At 37.9% G+C, this 22,371-nt stretch overlaps 1 protein-coding gene across 4 annotated transcripts in view; it reads right to left on the reverse strand.

Annotated features, from left to right (window-relative positions):
• PRKG1 (protein kinase cGMP-dependent 1) overlaps nt 1-22,371 on the reverse strand; it is a 1,319,235-nt gene that overhangs the window by 1,019,844 nt on the left and 277,020 nt on the right. The window contains exon 1 of one of the 4 annotated variants that reach the window (XM_054522586.2): nt 6,840-8,533. The exons of the other annotated variants lie outside the window; for them this stretch is intronic. Coding sequence (XP_054378561.1) covers nt 6,840-6,894 — 55 coding nt within the window. The 5' untranslated portion in view covers nt 6,895-8,533. Of the gene's footprint in view, nt 1-6,839; nt 8,534-22,371 lie in introns of those variants that run through there. 4 annotated transcript variants of the gene reach the window in all.

Below are 22,371 nucleotides of genomic sequence, written 5' to 3' on the forward strand. Positions count from 1 at the left end.
AGACCATTGGAAGTTATAGCACTTGGAGGCTCTAGTCCACTGTTGTCAAGCTTCACTGGGAAGCATCAGCAGTGATTGGATAATGTCACAGCAAATGACAGTACTAGTAGCAATAGTAGCCTTAGGAGAAGCAATAGCAATGCTACCCAGAGGTGATGGCTCCCAATATTCATGGTAACAGACAGTGGTGCCCAGTAAGAGAGGCAGTCCTAAGCAAAAAACCAGTGATGCCCATTAATGTTGATGAACAACCAGAAGGAGCAACATGGTGGCAAAGTTGGCTGCCTGGACTTGCTCATGGACTTGTTAGGACACATCCATGGGTTGTTTTGGACTGTGCAAGTGTACTACATCTTTCTTTTTATTATTTTTTTAAAGTTAGTTATCTAGTGGAACTTTCTTGTTCACACTTATGATATTCTCTGATTGTCATTTTCCTAGCCTTTCCATTCTAGATAATAAGAGTCTTATTAAACATGCAAATCTATTTTATGCACTAAGCACTTTATTAATTAATATATAATTTTACACATCATACATAATCATGCATGCAACACATGAATATAGAAACACCGCAGAAATTAGTGCTGAAGTAAAAAAATCTACTTCTAAATAAAACTAAAGGCATTTAAACCACACAACCACATACAAGATGTACAGAATAACTACACATACATTTTTGCTCCCCTCTGTCATTCCTTCTTTCAGAAAGTACTGCTGCTAAGTAGTATTATTAATTTTTGTTATCTTTTCAGCTTATTAAACTCATTATTATTCTAGTCAACGGAGTATGTTGAGATGTATAAGCAGTTAAATATTTTGTGGTCAAATATCTTCACAGTCAAAGATAAGATAATAATAGAATTTCATTTCTTATTCACTCAGAATCTCCTTGAACTATCATAATGATTAACAACCTCAAATGATGAGAAATTTGATGACTGTGGGTCCATAAAGCTACCAAAGACTCAGTCCCTTTAAAACTGCATTGAAAACAAATTTGTTCTTCACACCCATTTTCAAGTAGCAGAATTGGGAGAAACGTCAATAATTAATCTAAATGCATAAAATCAGGCCTTGGAAATTTCTTTACATTTTGCTGCAGCACCTAATATTTGCAAATACATTGTTCAGTAACACATTTCTACTCTCTTTCAATGCATTAACAATAGAAATTTAAAATCCCCACAAAAAAGTAGCATTTTAGCCTCTCCATATTACTCCTGAAAAGCACACTCATCTAATTAAATGCAGGTCTAAGAAAGAAAAAAAAATCCTCTAGCAGTGTAATTGGAACAGTTAAATTATGATTGAAATAAAAAAGAACAGATGAAGAATAACAAATCAACACATGCTATTTTAATTATCTGTGGGTACAAAATACATGGGATCCAGAACTCTATCTTATGGCGTACTGCATTTCTTTTATAAAAGCCTGGTATTATATAGACATCATCTGGCCCAATTATCTTACGCTGTAGGAGTAAAGAGCAAATCTTAAAAAGTGACAATATAATTTTTTAAAGCTCTTAACAATAACTGCAAAAATTAAAGGCAAATAAATGAAAAAATGTATAATAAAATCTCTTAGTTTAATAACTGTGGAGGATAACTGTTTAGATATATACATATCTCAGCCTGGCCCAGACTACAAAATCACCCCCTTCTCCCCATTTAAATCTTGTCTTAAATGTCTTCCCAGGAAACCTTTCCCTGATCACCTTCTCTAAGGCAGTCCTATCCAGGACATTCCCTTTATAGATTTATTAAAATCTGAAATTATCTTGTTTATTGTTGGTTTGTTTCATTTTTAACCTTAATAACGTCATTTCCCCTCTTCACTGTGCTAGAATTTAAGCTCCATGTGAACAGGACCTTCATCTGAACTGCCTATAGCTCTGTCCCCAGGACATGATCCTAATGTGAGTTGAAGCAGTAGACACTTAACCAACATGATGGGAAGAAATTATTGAGAGCCAAAAATCCTACTACACACAGGTATCTTCTCAAATTATTTCAGGGAATTCCTATATTCTCTGAAGCCAAATCAAGGACCTCAGGCTGAGGGCCATGATAGTGAGTGTCTATACACCACCTGGCCCTCAGTAAATACTCTACAAACCTGAGCAAATGAATGAACAAATGAATAAATGGTGGAATCCAGACCTTGGAAAGTTTGTGTAAGGCTATGTAAATACGGCTGGGTGCAGTGGCTTATGTCTGTAATACCAGCACTTTGGGAGTCCAAGGTAGGAAGACCACTTGAGACAAGGAGTTCAAAACCAGCCTGGGCAACAGACAAAATCCCATCTCTACAAAAAATATTAAAGTTAGCAAAGCGTGGTGGCATATGCCTGTAGACACAGCCACTTGGGAGGCTGAGGTGGGAGGATCACTTTAAACCCGAAAAGTCAAGGCTCCAGTGAGTCATGATTATGCCACTGAACTCCAGCCAGGGCGACAGAGTGAAACCCTGTCTCAACAAGACAAAACAATACAAACAAAGGAAAACATTATGGCTTTGAACAACCTCTCTCTGTATCTTACTGAACTGAACCACATTCTTAACTCTCAGCTAGATAGGAGGAATAAGTTCTAGTGTTCTATACCACTGTAGGATGACCATAGTCAACAATAATATATTATGTAGTTTCAAATAGCTAAAGGGGGATGTTGAATGTTCCCAGGACAAAGAAATGACAAATATTTGAAATGATGAATATAATAACTACCCTTATCTGATCAATTTACCTCATAAATAGGTACAATTATAATAACTGTACATGTCAGTTAAAAATTTAAGTTAAATTAAATTAAAAAATAAGTCAAAGAGTGAACATACAGCTAAGAGAGGAAAAGCAATAAAGAGAGGAAATTCAAGTTAGAATATATATTTTCCAAAGGAACAAAAACAAAAAATGGTGCAAGAAATAAATGTTGTAAGAAGGGAAAAGGTAGAAAATGGAAAAGAAAAAGGGATGATTCATAGTCAGAGATGTTGTGATGGGAAGTCAATCATACATAATTGTCCATGCTGTGCTCACTTTCTTTGCCAAAACCACATTATTGTAAACATGAAAGGATGACTTTGAAAGATTCCTGCTGGGCCAGGTGCAGTGGCTCATGTCCGTAATCCCAGCACTTTGGGAGGCCGAGGCAGGCAGATTACCTGAGGCCAGGAGTTCAAGACCAGCTTGGCCAACATGGCAAAACCCCATTGCTACTAAAATACAAAAATTAACCAGGCATGGTGGGGCGGGCCTGTAATCCCAGCTACTCGGGTGGCTGAGACACAAGAATTGCTTGAACCCAGGAGGCAGAGGTTGCAGTGAGCCAAGACTGCACCACTGCACTCCAGTCTGGATGACAGAGCAAGACTCCATCTCAAAATAAATAAATAAATAATAAATAAATAAAGGCACCTGCTGTCCCTACCTCACAAGCCCCATTAACTCATTTCCAGTGGGTCTGGGTCCTTTTGGTTCCTCCTAGAATTACGGCTGCACCTGCTTCATCTGCTGTGCCTGTTTCATGAACGGTTACGGTCAGTTTCATAAGCTGGGGAGGGCTTCAGAACTCTTCACCTCTGTGCATATCACTTCGCTTCAGCCCTTTCATCTCCCTCTATTTGTACTGCTAGTGGTAACTTTTCTACCATGTAAACCAATACACTCCCCATCCTCTCATTTGTCCCCTTAGTCTCCTACAATTTTGTCCTAGTCTCCCCTTCTCAGAACCTCAGTTCCTAGAGCTTATTGGTCTCACTCATTGCAGGACAGAATCAAGTCATCTCATACAACCTACACATTACCCTCTCTTGTCTAAAGGAAAATATACTGTTTTAACAGATCATGTTGCTTTTGCCTGTGGGTGATATCTTCTTAGAGAAAAAGCACCTGTGCAAAGGTCCTGAATAAAATATTGAAGCCAAAGTCATAAAATTTGTATTAATGAGGGCTGAGCCAATTTTTAGCTTCATTTTTCACTAAAAAAGAGAAACAGAAAAAAGTTGTGAACCTAAGTAGACATACTATATGAATTATATTGCTTCTTGTGCTAAAAAACAATAATGTTTTATAGTACAGGGAAAACATTTATTGAAAGAACATATCCTTCAACTAGAAACCCATTGTTCAGTGCAATGAAAACTTAGGAAATGTCTAATAAAAGAAGATTTTAAGAAAATACCCACAACACTGGAGCCACACCCAGAACACAATATAAGACATTATTTTATCTATCTCAGATATTCAACTGCATGGTTACAAAAAACATATACATAAACATGGTCCTGCAGCATGAGCTCTGTGGACAGAAAACATAATAAGCCTGCAATTTAGTAAGGAAATTGTTGGGACAGAAGTAAGATATTGATTTGTATTTTTGCTTCCAAGCTAACAGTAATAACCTTTACAAAACACCTTTAAAAGTGCATAAGCACTATAGACTTTTCATTTGCAGCAAGTGTCTTCAAACACATCCTTTAATAACAAAAAATACAAAGCATTGATAATACATGTATTAGAAAGAATTCTCTTGAAATACATTTGCAAAACAGAACAAACCTATTTTAATAATTTGCAAACCAGTGTAACACAGAGGAAAATCGGCCCCGAGTTTTAGCTTGGGCCATGTCAGGTACTAGTTTTGTGTCCTTGGGCTAGTTACGTAACCATTCTGAGCCTCAGCTTCCTAATACGTAAAGTGGGGCTAATAATAATGTCTTTACAATGTGGCTGTTGGAGGACTAATCCCTCTAGATATGCAATAAATACTAGTTCCCTTTATGAGCCACAAATATGTCTTTTTTCTTTTAAGGCTTTTCTTGCTTTACAAAAAATAATATGATTTCATATACTTTTCACCGGATTTTATTTTGTAGCCCTTGATTTAATGTGAGCAATTTGAAAAATTCTCCTTGTTTCTTGCTACCTGGAATAGGAAATTTATAAATATTTTATTTCCAAATTCTTCATATGATAGTCCAGCATCACAGTCAAATGTCTTTCTTCATGTCTCAGCATTTTTATATCTATATAGCAGACAGTTCTGTTTACAGATAAACTACATTCTAAACTATGTTTGCAAATTGGTTGATTAGAAGCAAGAATTCACTTCTTTACTGACTACTTAAAATCAGTTAGATTCACATTTATAGCATAAATATTTACTGATAAAATTGAGTTTTAGCCTGAAGTTGGGGTCTCGAGTGGATGGTGCAAGAGTGGTTCATAACAGAGTGTGGTAAATCAGTTTTATCAACTCTTTGATTTCACTTAGCTATAACACAATTTTAAAGCAGCTGGTTTATTCTTTGCATAATTTTTTCTTTATTTGTGGACACCATCAAGATCTTTCATGATTCCCAGTGTACTTCAGTGTAAGATACTCTCAGTGTCTTCTCCACTACCTCTTCAACTGAGGTACCCTCTCCAGTCTTGTCCCACTCCCACCACACTAAAAGCTCAATAGTCTCAAATTAGCAAACTTTAATTTACTCACACACATACTCACTGCCTCACTGCCATTGATCTCAGTGAAACTGATTAAAAACACAAAAAACTATAATGGCCCAATAGCTCTAGGACACATGTTTTATTGCTTTCAAATAGTATGCCTGCTCAGCTAAAGTAATTATCTAGATGGTAGAATTGCAGGCAATGTAACACAAGGGAAGGGATATTTTTCCTTATTGGGAAAAACATTTGCAAGTAACTAGTAGGCTGTTTTTCATCTCACAGCAGGTAAGCCTTGCCTAGGAATCTATCTCCCTAAGGTTAGTTTTTGTTTTTTTTTCCTTATAGTTTCTATGCTTCTCCATGATTTTCCTTGTTTCTTAATAACATCTCCTAAAGTGGCAGTAGCAATGGTTCTGGCAATTGGAAATTTTTGTTTGCTTTTGGGGGACAGAGAGATAGAAATGTTGAAGAGGGCATGAGAAGCTGTTTATAATATGGGTCACTTGTAAGTAAAAAGACTGATTTTTCTCTTTGCTAAGAGAGAAGGTGCATCTGTCCTCGTAATTCAGCCATAAAACAAATAAAGGGAGAAATTCCTGGGTTTAAAAGTTTAGTCAGCCCAAACCTCAACATCAATCACACAACATACCCACGTAACAAATCTGCACATGTACCCCCCAAATCTAAAATAAAAGTTGAAATTATAAACATAAATAAATAAAACTTCAAAAAAGTGTAATCAGCAAGATGGGTACCCGGGGTGGTTTTTTTGTATTATTTGTAAAACTAATGCACTTTATACTCATACAAAATCTGAAAGTAATCAAGTGAAACTTGCGAAATGTGAACGCTGTTTCCATTGGGAAATGTTTAGTAAAAGGATATAAACTAGTTTTTAAAATTTGCCGTGTCAAGTAAATTTTGCTGTTTAAAACTTCTGTATTATTTAAAAGGTCTCCCATGGAACAAACTATAAATTCCCAGCATTTAAACAGACAGTGAATGCCTTTTGTCTTCAGTTGTTTGCTTTCCTTCGTGAACTCCTCTCCTTGGTTCTTAAATGTTGATGATTTTCAGGACTCAGTAATTATCCCAATTCTCACACCACAAATTCCCTAAGCATAGTTGCTTACTTCTGAGACTTCAGTTCCCATGATATGCTGGTGATTCTACATCTCTCTCTCTATATATATAACCAAAATGTTTCTTGAGTTTCAGACATATATAGCTAAGAGACTTCTAGACGTGTCTCACAGAATTTCAGGCTCAACGGGACAAAATTCTGTCTTCCTCATTAAGCCATATGCCTGTCATATTTTCTACTCTGTTGAATTTAACCAACATCTATTCCGAGTTCTAGAAACGTAAGGAATATCCTACCTGTTTTACTCTCTTTCTCCTCCAACATCAAAGCATGTCGTGTTTGCATCTTCATATTGCCTCAGTTTTTATGAGCCTCCAGTTCAAAGTGTTGGCATTGTATCACTTTACACTCTGCTTACTAACATTTAGAAGAGTAGTTTGCAACTAGCCACACATTAGAAATTATCTGGGGAGATTGTTAAAAATATTAAAACCCCAGCACCACAATGAAAAATGCTGATTTCATTAGTCTGAGATGGACTCAGGGATAGAGAGTGCTTATAAAGTTTCACAGGTGACTCTAATGAGCAGAGAATCACTGCTTTAGAAGCTACTCACTTCCCTCAGGAGAAAGCCCAAGTTTAGTTTCTAAATTAAGAAGTCCACTCACAATCTGGTCCATAACATTTCTGCAGCATCCCTGCTTGTCACTGCCCCTACCCCTTGCCATGGAGGCCCTAAATGATAGGCCATGAGAAAATTTCATCTTCTAACAGACAGGGACATTTAAGTCTGCAGAGGTTTCTGCTGCCTTTTGTTTGGCTATGCCCCGCCCCCAGAGGTGGAGTCTACAGAGGCAGGCAGGGCTCCTTGAGCTGCAGTGGGCTCCACCCAGTTCGAGCTTCCACGCCGCTTTATTTACCTACTCAAGCCTGAGCAATGGCGCGTGCCCCTCCCCCAGCCTCGCTATCGCCTTGCAGTTCAAGCTCAGACTGCTGTGCTAGCAATGAGTGAGGCTCTGTGGGCATGGGACCCTCTGAGCCAGGTGCAGGATATAATCTCCTCGTGTGCCATTTGCTAACACCCTTGAGAGAGTAGTGGTTCTCCCAGTAGGGAGCTTGATATCTGAGAACGGACAGACTGCCTCCTCAAGTGGGTCCCTGACACCCTAGTAGCCTAACTGGGAGACACCCCCCAGTAGAGGCGGACTGACACCTCACACTGCCGGGTACCCCTCTGAGGTGAAGCTTCCAGAGGAACGATCAGGCAGCAACATTTGCTGTTCAGCAATATCCACTGTTCTGCAGCCTCTGCTGCTGATACCCAGGCAAACAGGGTCTGGAGTGGACCTCCAGCAAACTCCAACAGACCTGCAGCTGAGGGTCCTGAGTGTTAGAAGGAAAACTAACAAACAGAAAGGACATCCACACCAAATCCCCATCTGTACGTCACCATCATCAAAGACCAAAGGTAGATTAAACCACAAAGATGGGGAAAAAACAGAGCAGAAAAGCAGAAAATTCTAAAAATCAGAGCACCTCTCCCCCTCCAAAGGAACACAGCTCCTTGCCAGCAATGGAACAATGCTGGATGGAGAATGACTTTGACAAGTGAGAGAAGAAGGCTTCAGATGATCAAACTTCTCCGAGCTAAAGGAGGAAGTTCGAACCCATCGCAAAGAAGCTAAAAACCTTGAAAAAAGATTAGACAAATAGCTAACTAGAATAACCAGCGTAGAGAAGTCCTTAAATGACCTGATGGACCTGAAAACCAAGGCACAAGAACTACTTGACGAATGCACAAGCTTCAGTAGCCGATTTGATCAACTGGAAGAAAGGGTACCAGTGATGGAAGATCAAATGAATGAAATGAAGTGAGAAGAGAAGTTTAGAGGAAAAAGAGTACAAAGAAATGAACAAAGCCTCCAAGAAATATGGGACTATATGAAAAGAACAAATCTACGTCTGATTGGTGTACCTGAAAGTGACGGGGAGAATGGAACCAACTTGGAAAACACTCTGCAGGATATTATCCAGGAGAACTTCCCCAATCTAGCAAGGCAGGACAACATTCAAATTCAGGAAATACAGAGAATGCCACAAAGATACTCCTCGAGAAGAGCAACTCCAAGACACATAATTGTCAGATTCACCAAAGTCGAAATGAAGGAAAAAATGTTAAGGGCAGCCAGAGAGAAAGGTCAGGTTACCCACAAAGGGAAGCCCATCAGAATAACAGCAGATCTCTAGGCAGAAACTCTACAAGCCAGAAGAGAGTGGGGGCCGATATTCAACATTCTTAAAGAAAAGAATTTTCAACCCAGAATTTTATATCCAGCCAAACTAAGCTTCATAAGTGAAGGAGAAATAAAATCCTTTACAGACAAGCAAATGCTGAGAGATTCTGTCATCACCAGGCCTGCCCTAAAAGAGCTCCTGAAGGAAGCACTAAACATGGAAAGGAACAACCAGTACCAGCCACTGCAAAAGCGTGCCAAATTGTAAAGGCCATCGATGTTAGGAAGAAACTGCATCAATTAACGAGCAAAATAACCAGCTAACATCATAATGACAGGATCAAATTCACACATAACAATATTAAACTTAAATGTAAATGGGCTAAATGCTCCAATTAAAAGACACAGACTGGCAAATTGGATAAAGAGTCAAGACTCATCATTGCGCTGTATTCAGGAGACCCATCTCACATGCAGAGACACACATAGGCTCAAAATGAAGGGATGGAGGAAGATCTACCCAGCAAATGGAAAACAAAGAAAGGCAGGGGTTGCAATCCTACTCTCCGATAAAACAGACTTTAAACCAACAAAGATCAAAAGAGACAAAGAAGGCCATTACATAATGGTAAAGGGATCAATTCAATAAGAAGAGCTAACTATCCTAAATATATATGTGCCCAATACAGGAGCACCCAGATTCATAAAGCAAGTCCTTAGAGACCTACAAAGAGACTTAAACTCCCACACAATAATAATGGGAGACTTTAACACCCCACTGTCAACATTAGACAGATCAATGAGACAGAAAGTTAACAAGGATATCCAGGAATTCTAAGCATCACATCACACTTATTCCAAAATTGACCACATAATTGGAAGTAAAACAGTCCTCAGTAAATGTAAAAGAACAGAAATTATAACAAACTGTCTCTCAAACCACAGTGCAATCAAACTAGAACTCAGGATTAAGAAACTCACTCAAAACCTCTCAACTACATGGAAACTGAACAACCTGCTCCTGAATGACCATTGGGTACATAACAAAATGAAGGCAGAAATAAAGATGTTCTTTGAGACCGATGAGAACAAAGACACAACATACCAGAATCTCTGGGACACATTTAAAGCGGTGTGTAGAGGGAAATTTATAGCACTAAATGCAGGAAAGATCTAAAATTAACACCCTAACATCACAATTAAAAGAACTAGAGGAGCAAGAGCAAACACATTCAAAAGCTAGCAGAAGGCAAGAAATAACTTACATCAGAGCAGAAATGAAGGAGATAAGAGACACAAAAAACTCTTCAAAAAAATCAATGAATCCAGGAGCTGGTTTTTTGAAAAGATCAATAAAATTGATAGACCGCTAGCAAGACTAATAAAGAAGAAAAGAGAGAAGAATCAAATAGACGCAATAACAAATGATAAAGGGGATATCACCACTGATCCCACAGAAATACAAACTACCATCAGAGAATACTATAAACACCTCTACACAAATAAACTAGAAAATCTAGAAAAAATGGATAAATTCCTGGACACATACACCCTCCCAAGACTAAACCAGGAAGAAGTGGAATCCCTGAATAGACCAATAACAGGCTCTGAAATTGAGGCAATAATTAATAACCTACCAACCAAAAAAAGTCCAGGAACAGACAGATTCACAGCCAAATTCTACCAGAGGTACAAGGAGGAGCTGGTACTATTCCTTCTGAAACTATTCCAATCAATAGAAAAAGAGGGAATCCTCCCTAACTCATTTTATGAGGCCAGCATCATCCTGGCAGAGACACAACAAAAAAAGAGAATTTTAGACCAATATCCCTGATGAACATTGATGCAAAAATCCTTAATAGAATACTGGCAAACTGAATCCAGCAGCACATCAAAAAGCTTATCCACCATGATGAAGTGAGCTTCATCCCTGGGATGCAAGGCTGGTTCAATATATGCAAATCAATAAACATAATCCATCATATAAACAGAATCAATGACAAAAACCACGATTATCTCAATAGATGCAGAAAAGGCTTTTGGCAAAATTAAACAGCTCTTCATGCTAAAAACTCTCAATAAATTAGGTATTGATGGGACATATCTCAAAATGATAAGAGCTATTTATGACAAACCCATAGCCAATATCATACTGAATGGGCAAAAATTGGAAGCATTCCCTTTGAAAACTGGCACAAGACAGGGATGCCCTCTCTCACCACTCCTATTCAACATAGTGTTGGAAGTTCTGGCCAGGGCAATCAGGCAGGAGAAAGAAAGAAAGGGCATTCAATTAGGAAAAGAGGAAGTCAAATTGTCCCTGTTTGCAGATTGTATATCTAGAAAACCCCATCATCTCAGCCCAAAATCTCCTTAAGCTGATAAGCAACTTCAGCAAAGTCTCAGGATACAAAATCAATGTGCAAAAATCACAAGCATTCCTATACACCAATAACAGACAGAGAGCCAAATCTTGAGTGAACTCCATTCACAATTGCTTTAAAGAGAATAAAATACCTAGGAATCCAACTTACAAGGGTTGTGAAGGACCTCTTCAAGGAGAACTACAAACTGCTGCTCAACGAAATAAAAGAGGACACAAACAAATGGAAGAACATTCCATGCTCATGGATAGGAAGAATCAATATCGTGAAAATGGCCATACTGCCCAAGGTCATTTATAGATTCAATGCCATCCCCATCAAGCTACCAATGACTTTCTTCACAGAATTGGAAAAAACTACTTTAAAGTTCATATGGAACCAAAAAAGAGCCCGCATCGCCAAGTCAATCCTAAGCCAAAAGAACAAAACTGGAGGGATCATGCTACCTGACTTCAAACTATACTACAAGGCTACAGTAACCAAAACAGCATGGTACTGGTACCAAAACAGAGATATAGATCAATGGAACAGAACAGAGCCCTCAGAAATAATACCACACATCTACAACCATCTGATCTTTGACAAATCTGACAAAAACAAGAAATGTGGAAAGGATTCCCTATTTAATAAATGGTGCTGGGAAAACTGGCTAGCCATATATAGAAATCTGAAACTGGATCCCTTCCTTACACCTTATACAAAAATTAATTCAAGATGGATTAAAGACTTAAATGTTAGACCTAAAACCATAAAAACCCTAGAAGAAAAGTTAGTCAATACCATTCAGGACATAGGCATGGGCAGGGACTTCGTGTCTAAAACACCAAAAGCAATGGCAACAAAAGCCAAAAATGACAAACGTGATCTAATTAAACTAAGGAGCTTCTGCACAGCAAAAGAAACTACCATCAGAGTATACAGGCAACCTACAGAATGGGAGAAAATGTTTGCAATCTACTCATCTGACAAAGGGCTAATATCAGAATCTACAAAGAACTCAAACAAATTTACGAGAAAAAAACAACCCCATCAAAAAGTGGGCAAAGGATATGAACAGACACTTCTCAAAAGAAGACATTTATGCAGCCAACAGACACATGAAAAAATGCTCATCATCACTGGCCATCAGAGAAATGCAAATCAAAACCACAATGAGATACCATCTCACACCAGTTAGAATGGCGATCATTAACAAGTCAGGAAACAACAGGTGCTGGAGAGGATGTGGAGAAATAGGAACACTTTTACACTGTTGGTGGGACTGTAAACTAGTTCAACCATTGTGGAAGACAGTGTGGTGATTCCTCAGGGATCTAGAACTAGAAATACCATTTGACCCAGCCATCTCATTACTGGGTATATACCCAAAGGATTATAAGTCATGCTGCTATAAAGACACATGCATATGTATGTTTATTGCGGCACTATTCACAATAGCAAAGACTTGGAACCAACCCAAATGTCCAACAATGATAGACTAGATTAAGAAAATGTGGCACATATACACCATGGAATACTATGCAGCCATAAAAAAGTATGAGTTCATGTCCTTTGTAGGGACATGGATGAAGCTGGAAACCATCATTCTCAGCAAACTGTCACAAGGACGATAAACCAAACACCGCATTTTCTCACTCAGAGGTGAGAATTGTACAATGAGAACACTTGGACACAGGAAGGGGAACATCACACACTGGGGCCTGTCGTGGGGTGCGGGGAGATGGATAGCATTAGGAGATACACCTAACGTAAATGACGAGTTAATGGGTGCAGCACACCAACATGGCACATGTATACATATGTAACAAACCTGCACATTGTGCACGTGTACCCTAGAACTTAAAGTGTAATAAAAAAAAAAGAAAATTTCATCATCTCTGCTTTAGGCTTTTTTCTTCTTCCCTTAACACCTTTGTATGTGCTGCTTCCTCTGATTAAAATATTCTTTCTTTCCTTTCTGGACCATTTTTACTTGCCTTTACTTTAGCAACAAGAAGCCTTTCCTGATATATCCCAGTCAACCCAAGATAGAGTAACGTCTTGCCTACAGTGTCACAGGTCTCTTTTTTGGGGGCCATTTGTCACTCTGGTTGTTTTTGAAAGTTTACTTCTCTAAGATTGTCTGTACAGGGAATGTACCTTTTTCTTGTCTCATGAGCTCCTGCCACAGCAGCTTATTGATATGTGCTTGTTAAGTGAAGTTCACAGGAACATATAAAATTAAATTATATTCTTAAACTGAATTTAATCTAGAAATAAAGGTATTTGTATCATGTCAATGCATTTATAGCATTTTCAAACTTGACTCACCAGCCTTAAACGCACTCCCTTTGCATTCAACTCACCACACTATGAGGAAATACATTATGAAATGATGTGCAAAGACATTTCCCAAAGAAAAATTAGGATTTTCCCAATTTCACTGCTTTCAGTTGAAATCATTTTTAATAGAAAAAAGTTTTATGAACAAAAGAAGTGTGATTTACCAGTATATTAGTGACATAAAGATCATTTTCACATTCTGGCTTTTATCTTGAACTCTAAACTGCATATGCAATTAAAATTATAAAATATAAGAGCTGTGAAAGATGATGGTAGACAATAAAGACAACTTTATAATGTGGGAAAAAACATAGGACTTTATTTTGACAAGTGTGGTCCTCAGATAAATAAGGATGTCATGTCCAATACTTTACCCTTTCCACTCCTAGAGAACCTCAAATTCCAGGCCACTGGTTATAGAATTTAATTTCAATTTTCCTGTTAGAAAGGCTGAGTCACGCATGGCACTTTAAGGCCTAATAATGACAATAACACCATTGCAATAGCAGCAAAGCAAGAGTAGCCACCACTTGTTGAAAGCCTCCAGGAAGCAGGTATGGTGGAGTTTCAACACTCACAGTATTGCTTGTTGCGGCAGAGACAACTACCCATCCTCCATGTGTTTGTACTCCCCTGTCCATAGAGAGGGACTATACTGCCCACCTTTTTGCAGTTAAGTATGAGTGAGATAAAGTGCAACTCTTCCAAACTTGACCCATAATAATTTCTCACATAATTTTTCTCCATTGTCTCTTTCCCTTTAGGAACTAGGAATGGATTTTTAACTTTTTAAGATGTGTTTTAAGATGGCATCAGCCACTGCATGAAGAAGAGGAGTCCTGCTCTCTCTTCAAACACTCACCACACTAACATGATTGATCAATAACTTTCTATAGTGTTGAGCACGGACATTTTGGGATTTACGCTCTATTGGAGCTAGCATTACTCTAATTACTACTTTGTAAAACACTGTCATCCCAATTTCATGGCTGGGGAAACTGAGGCTCAGAGAGAATGACTAGGAGATACAATGTTTCAACTGCACTTAGAACAATCATTACTTGATTCTTCTCATTTTCATTTCAGGGCAATTTTTTAGTGTGCACTAATCAAACTTCAGTGGAAAAGTCAAAATGCATTTCAGTGGACATGAAAGTTATAAGGTGATATATAACAAGTTCTCAGAAGTCTACAGGATCTAGGAAAGGAAAGAGCAGCAATGGTTTTCAAGGATGACCATAGTGTTTTATCATTGAAAGTGGTGATTACTTTGAGGTAGTAGTTCCAAAGCAAATTTTCAGTTAACAGTAACACATACTCTCACTTCAATATAAATAGCCAGAAAAAAACTATGACACCAGGAAGTGGAAGGATAATAAATATTCACTGAGCCTTTAATATGAGGAGGACATAAATTTGGGCTCTACATTAACGGTATTTTATTTAAAGCTCACAACAAACCTGGGAAGAAACCTGCCTTATTAATAGATGTGAATGGCAAAGCTCATGGAGACTTGGAGATTTGTACACATTCCACCTTTGCAAAAGAGAGGATCTGGGATTTAATGTAGATCTGACCTGTGCAGGTGCCTCATGTTGTCTACTTAGGAAACTAATGCTTATATCCTGAGATCCAGTGCCGAAAGCATAAGGTGGGTGGTATAAACATCCAAAGCAGCCAGATGGGGAACTGTGGTGTATGAAAGTGTACAGGATTCATCTAATGAGGGAGTCCCAGTTTCTCTTCCTCAGCCAGATATTGTCACGTAGAAATATGGGCCAAGGGTTGCCACACTTTGCAAATTTTAGAAGTTAGAAATCTGTTTTCTCATGTGAGATGTCCCAGTGTTTAAATGTTGGCAACTAGTTACATTTGCCTGAGCTGGCCACTGAGCCCATCTTTGAGCTAGACTAGGTTTAAAAACTGCCAGATTACTGCTTCTGATTTTATTTTATTATTTATTTATTTAGAGACAGGGTCTCTCTCTGTCACCCAGATGGGAACGCAGTGGCGCGATCATGGCTCACTGCAGTCTCGACCTCCTGGACTCCAGCGATCCTCCCACCTCTCAGCCTCCCAAGTAGCTGGGACTACAGGTGCATGCCACCACACCAAGCTAATTTTTGCCTTTTTTTGTGTGTGTGTGTGGAAGAGATGGAGTTTTACCATGTTGTCCAAGCTAGTCTCAAATTCCTAGGCTCCAGCAATCCTCCTTCCTCAGCTTTCCAAAGGGCTGGGTTTACAGGCATGAGCCACGATGCCTAGCCTTCTGATTTTAATGGTCATTCATATAAAATTTGGCTGTTCTGCAGCAAGAAAGATAGCAGGGATTTCATGCAACACTTCTACAAACACCAAATGTGAACTCTTAATGCTTAAGAAGACTCCATGCCCAGTGATGCAGAGGCAAGGGCACTTTTTTGATACAACAAAAAATATGTAAATTCAACTTTATGTCTGTTAATGGAAAAAGTGAATAGTAGTTGTGTACTTCCTGCCTGACTCTTCTAACACTACAGGCTAATTTTGATATGGCTACTTTCAGCTTAGAAGAGGGTAAACTTAGGATTCTAATACAAGCCATGACAGTGTTATTATATTATTGCAGGGTTGGGCATAGAGCAAAACCAAGACTTCTGGTTCATTCTCAGATGGATCCTATTTATGCTAAGCTAGCCTTATTAAAAGGGAGGCAATTCCCCAGGGAGACACTGGAAACAATCCCAGCTAATTAAAATATGGATCACCCGCACAGAGGCTGGGCTGCGTCCTTTGAGATTGCCAAGACCAAGGCAAATTTCCTGACCATGCTACTGCAGATGTTCACCCAGCTGGGAAAAGGCCAAGGAGCCCTAGAACATAAAGCACGCAACCATTTGTCCTGTTCACTTCTCATCCTCCCTTGCTACTAATTTTTGACTCTAACTACATTTCTTTATAACGTTAAAGTGGAGAAGAGCCTCTGGCTAACCCAAACTACTTTTAAAAAAAATACTTTAAGTTCTGGGATACATGTGCAGAATGTGCAGGTTTGTTACATAGATATACACATGCCATGGTGGCTTGCTGCACCCATCAACCCATCATCTACATTAGGCATTTCTCCTAATGCAATCCCTCCCCTAGCCCCCCACCCCGCGACAGGCCCTGTGTGTGATGTTCCCTTCCCTGTGTCCACGTGTTCTCATTGTTCAACATGAATGAGAACATGTGGTGTTTGGTTTTCAACAACCCCATCAAAAAGTGCACAAAGGAAATGAACAGACACTTCTCAAAAGAAGACATTTATGCAGCCAACAAACATATGAAAAAAAGCTAATCATCACTGGTCATTACAGAAATGCAAATCAAAACCACAATGAGATACCATTTCACACCAGTTAGAATGGAGATCATTAAAAAGTCAGGAAACAACAGATACTGGAGAGGATGTGGTGAAATAGGAACCCTTTTACACTGTTGGTGGGAGTGTAAATTTGTTCAACCATTGTGGAGGACAGTGTGACGATTCTTCAAGGATCTAGAACCAGAAATACCATTTGACTCAGCAATCCCATTACTGGGTATACACTCAAAGGATTATAAATCATTCTATTATAAAGACACATGTACATGTATGTTTATTGCAGCACTATTCACAATAGCTAAGACTTGTAACCAACCCAAATGCCCATCAATGATAGACTGGATAAAGAAAATGTGGTACATATACATCATGGAATACTATGCAGCCATAAAAAGGGTGAGTTCATGCCGTTTGCAGAGACATGGATGAAGCTGGAAACCATCATTCTCAGCAAACTAACCAAGACTACTTTAAGGAAGTATGCAGAAGAACACATGAAATTAATATTCGATTTTCCCAATCATATTAGACCATAGATTTAAAATATTTTGAAAATATTCTGTGAGAGTAAAAGCCATCTAGATCTGATTAAAGTGATTAATCACTTTAAATTACTTTCAAAGCTCAGTGTCTAAGTGATACATCTTATATCCATAATATTACTAATATAAGCACATCTCAATTTATATGACAAAACTTTTTACAAAGTTTGTCACAAAGAGATTTTCCGTAAGCAAACCCAATTTCCCTTTTGATTTTGTTATACAATTAGAGCTCTGTATCCATGGGAAACTAGATCAAACAGATGGAACTAAACACTTGTGGCAAGGAAAGAATTTAGATGATGACCAGGCTGAAAAGAATTTAAAAAAAAAAATCATATTTCTTCTTCAATAGGATAAAATAGCCAATAAGTGAACTTTTTTACTTCCCCCTAACTTTCTAGTCATATATAGCTTCTCTTCATACCACAGACATTTATTACAAGTGTAGAGATTCCTTTCTTCACAGCTGAATGGCCACGTTGGAGATGTAGGTCCTCAGCTCTGTCACACCAGGAGCTATTGGATGATCCTGAATGAGTTGAATGACTCTAGGTTTTAGATTTCTCACTGACAAAACAATTAGGTTAAGAAGGAGGATCTCTAAAATCTTTGCAAAGCCAATAATTCTCAGTTCTAAGTAGTCATTAGAATGTGCTCTCCTTTTTCTGCCTGTTATATAATGTTTGATATAATTGGATCAATAAATTATCACATTTTTTCTGTTGCTTGTAACTTCCTAGTCTAGATTCCCTTACATTTTCCCTCAAAAGAGAAAACTCAGTTTTCCCAGTTTCATGACAACTAGGGAGTGGAGGGTTATGGACACCAACAAAATTGACAAAGGAGTGGAATTGGTGCAGATCGGATGGGAAGCTCACAAGTCATGGAAAGGGTTGATTTTTATCAGTTATTTTTAACAAACTGATTTTTTTCTGAGAGAAAAGAATACAACAGTGAAAACTAGAAAGATTTAAATCCTGATTGCATGAATCTTTGTGATCTACTCACAGCTTCCAATCTGTTGAGTGATCCAGGAGTAACTCACTATATGATCCACCCATTAAATCCCTCCAATTCATGTTATGAACTTGATTTTAGTGAATGGCTTGGAAATTTTATAAACATAATAACTTTAAAGGGGGTATTTAACTATGGAAAAGTATTTGAAGGCATAAAATGTCCAAAAATCTAAGTAATTTAGATGATCCTCCACCAAATTACTCTTAAAAAATCCAAAATGAATGATCAGAGCTTGTTGTCACAGATAATCTACCTTTCAAAAATCAGTGCATTAATTTTGCCATTAAATAGGTTAACAAATCAATATTTTAGCCACCCTAAATATTTCAATCATAACCTATGTCCATTTGATACAAAGTAAGGCATGAATACATTTTACAAATCTAGATGTAATGATATATTAATAATTAATACTGTGAAATTAGTCTCCCCTTCTACAAGCATAAGCTATCAACAAACATGAATGTCAAGGAGAGAATAAAAAACCTTGATAATCTGGCCTCAGCCTGAGTATGTAGTTATTGGTTACAGACAGTCAAAATACTGACCTCCTTCACCTCAAGCTGTGAGCAATCTCTATGGTTTTCCATGTGCACTGACGTAAAACGTGTTGGAAAGCCCTGATCCAAACTGCATTAAAATGTTGTACCTAACAATAAATTATTCATTTATCTTTTTAAAGATAGCATTTGATTCCTTTTTTATTTCAATAGTTTTTGGGGAAGAGGTGGTTTTCGTTTACATGGATAAGTTCATTAGTGGTGATCTCTGAGATTTTGGTGGACCTGTCATTCTAGCAGTGTGTACTGTACCCAACATGTAGTCTTCTAGTCCTCATCCCCCTCCAACCCTTCCGCCTGAGTCCCTAACGTCCCTTATGTCCCTTATATCATTCTTATGCCTTTGTATCCTCATAGTTTAGCTTCCACTTGTAAGTGAGAATATACGATATTTGGTTTTCCATCCCTGAGTTACTTCACTTAGAATAATGGTCTCCAACTCCATCCAAGTTGCTGCAAATGCCATTATTTCATTCCATTTTATGGCTGAGTAGTATTCCATGGTGTATATATAATATATTTTCTTTATCCATTCGTTGGTTGATGGGCATTTAATTTGGTTCCATACTTCTGCAATTGCAAGTTGTGCTGCTATCAACATGCATGTTTTTTTATACAATGACTTTTTTCCTTTGGGTAGATACCCAGTAGTGGATTAAATGGTGTTCTATTTTTAGTTATTTAAGGAATCTCCATACTGTTTTCCATAGTGATTATACTAGTTTACATTCCCACTAGCAGTGTAAAAGTATTCCCTTTTTACCACATCCATGCCAACATTTAATATTTTTAATTTTTTTAAATTGTTGCCATTCTTACAGAAGTAAGGTGGTATCTCATTGTGGTTTTAATTTGCATTTCCCTGATAATTAGTGATGTTGAGGATTTTTTCATATGTTTGTTGGCTATTTGTATATCTTCTTTTGAGGATTGTTCATTCATGCTCTTTGCCCACTTTTTGATAGGATTATTTGTTTTTTCCTTGCTGATTTCTCTGAGTTCCTTGAAGATTCTGTGCTGTGGGAAGTCAGGGACCCCGAACAGAAGGACCAGCTGAAGCCATGGAAGAAGAACGTGGATTGTGAAGATTTCAAGGACATTTATTAGTTCCCCAAATAAATACTTTTATAATTTCTTATGCCTGTCTTTACTGCAATCTCTGAACATAAATTGTGAAGATTTCATGGACAACTATCACTTTCCCAGTCAATACCCTTGTGATTTCCTATGCCTATCTTTACTTTAATCTCTTAATCCCGTCATTTTCGTAAGCTGAGGAGAATGTATGTCACCTCAGGACCCTGTGATGATTGCGTTAACTGTACAAATTGTTGGTAGAGCATGTGTGTTTAAACAATATGAAATCTGGGCACCTTGAAAAAAGAACAGGATAATAGCAATGGACAGGGAACAAGAGAGATAACCTTATAAACTCTGACTGCTGGTGAGCCAGGGAGAACAGAGCCATATTTCTCTTCTTTCAAAAGCAAATGGGAGAAATATCGCTGAATTCTTTTTCTCAGCAAGGAACATCCCTGAGAAAGAGAATGCATCCCTGAGGGTAGGCCTCTGAAATGGCTGCTTCCGGGGCGGCCATCTTTTATGGTTGCAGCTGTAGGGATGAAATAAGCCCCAGTCTCCCGTAGCGCTCCCAGGCTTATTAGGACGAGGAAATTCCCGCCTAATAAATTTTGGTCAGACCGGTTGCTATCAAACCCTGCCTCCTGATAAGATGTTATCAATGACAATGCTTGCCCGAAACTGCATTACCAATTTTAATTTTGCCCCAGTCCTGTGGTCCTATGATCTCACCCTGCGTCCATTTACCTTGTGATATTCTATTACCTTGTGAAGCATGTGACCTCTGTGACCCACACCCTATTCATACACTCCCTCCCCTTTTGAAAATCACTAATAAAAACTTGCTGGTTTTGTGGCTTGTGGGGCATCACGGAACCTGCCAACATGTGATGTCTCCCTCAGACACCCAGCTTTAAAATTTCTCTCTTTTGTACTCTGTCCCTTTATTTCTCAGACTGGCTGACACTTAGAGAAAATAGAAAAGAACCTACGTGAAATATTGGGGGTGAATTTCACCCAATATCTGGCTGAATTTCCCCCGATAATTCTGGATGTTAGTCGTTTGTCAGATGCATAGTTTGCAAATATTTTCTCCCACTCTGTGTGTTGTCTGATGATTATTTCTTTTGCTGAGCAGAAGCTTTTTAGTTTAATTAGGTCCCATTCATTTATGTTTGCATTTGCTTTTGGGTTCTTGGTCATGAATTCTTTGACTACACCAGTTAGAAGAGTTTTCCCAATGTTATCTTCTAGAATTTTTATGGTTTCAGGCCTTAGATTTAAGTCTTTGAACCATCTTGAGTTGATTTTTGTATAAGGTGAGAGATGAGGACCAGTTTCATTCTTCTACATGTGGCTTGCAGTTATCCCAGCACCATATGTTGAATAAGGTGTCTTTTTCCCACTTTATGTTTCTGTAGTAAACCAGCTTAGTATATGAAATTATCTGATAGAAATAAACCATCAAGGAAGAGCAGAAAGACTCAGATATAAAGATATATTTTGCAGAAATATTTAACATAGTAAAAACTGAAAGACACCTAACATTTTTACTTATGTAGTAACTTATTATGTTTTATATGATGCTATATAAACTGTGTTTTCTAAGAATAATAATTGGCATAAGAAAGTTTATATGATGTTAACAAAAATCAGGTCACAAAATCATATATACTATAGGGAGGCATATACACCAAAGTGTTTAATGTTTCTCTGATTGGTAAGATTATGTAATTATGTGTGATCATTATGTTATTCTTTATATCTTTCCCATGTTGTTTTTGGAAATACACATAGAATTTTCATAGAAAAAAACTAATTAAAATTTACTAAGAAACGGGTGAAAATTAGTAAGTTTCATGTCGGCAGCAACAGAGCTAATTTTCAGCAGTGCTAATCATGGTTAGTGGAGTCGGTGACGAGCATTGATTGTGATTCTTCAACACCCCTTCCATATCAGTTTTTAACTCATTTAAATGTTGCTCCTAAGAAAGGAATATTTTATTTTGTTTATATATCTAAATCGGATCCTATGATAGGTTCTGGCAGATATTGGCCTATAAGAAATGTTACAGCTAAATAGGAGTTAAATAAATAATTGAGCATAGAAAATAGAGCTGCCCTCAGAAATATGTCTTAAAGACACAGGATGTATTCCTTGTGAACTGAAGTAAGATGTCAATGACACAATCTGTGAAACCACATTGTGTGTCTATCAATTTTTCTGTTCAGCTTTATGCATTGACCTTTGTGCTGCGTGCAAGTATTCCATTCTGTTTTAATAAAAAACAGCCCATACTTTAACTGATTACTGTTTAATGAGAAAGTTCTGTTG

This window comes from Pongo abelii, chromosome 8 (assembly GCF_028885655.2).
Source record: "Pongo abelii isolate AG06213 chromosome 8, NHGRI_mPonAbe1-v2.0_pri, whole genome shotgun sequence".
In the NCBI taxonomy this organism is placed as follows: Eukaryota; Metazoa; Chordata; class Mammalia; order Primates; family Hominidae; genus Pongo; species Pongo abelii.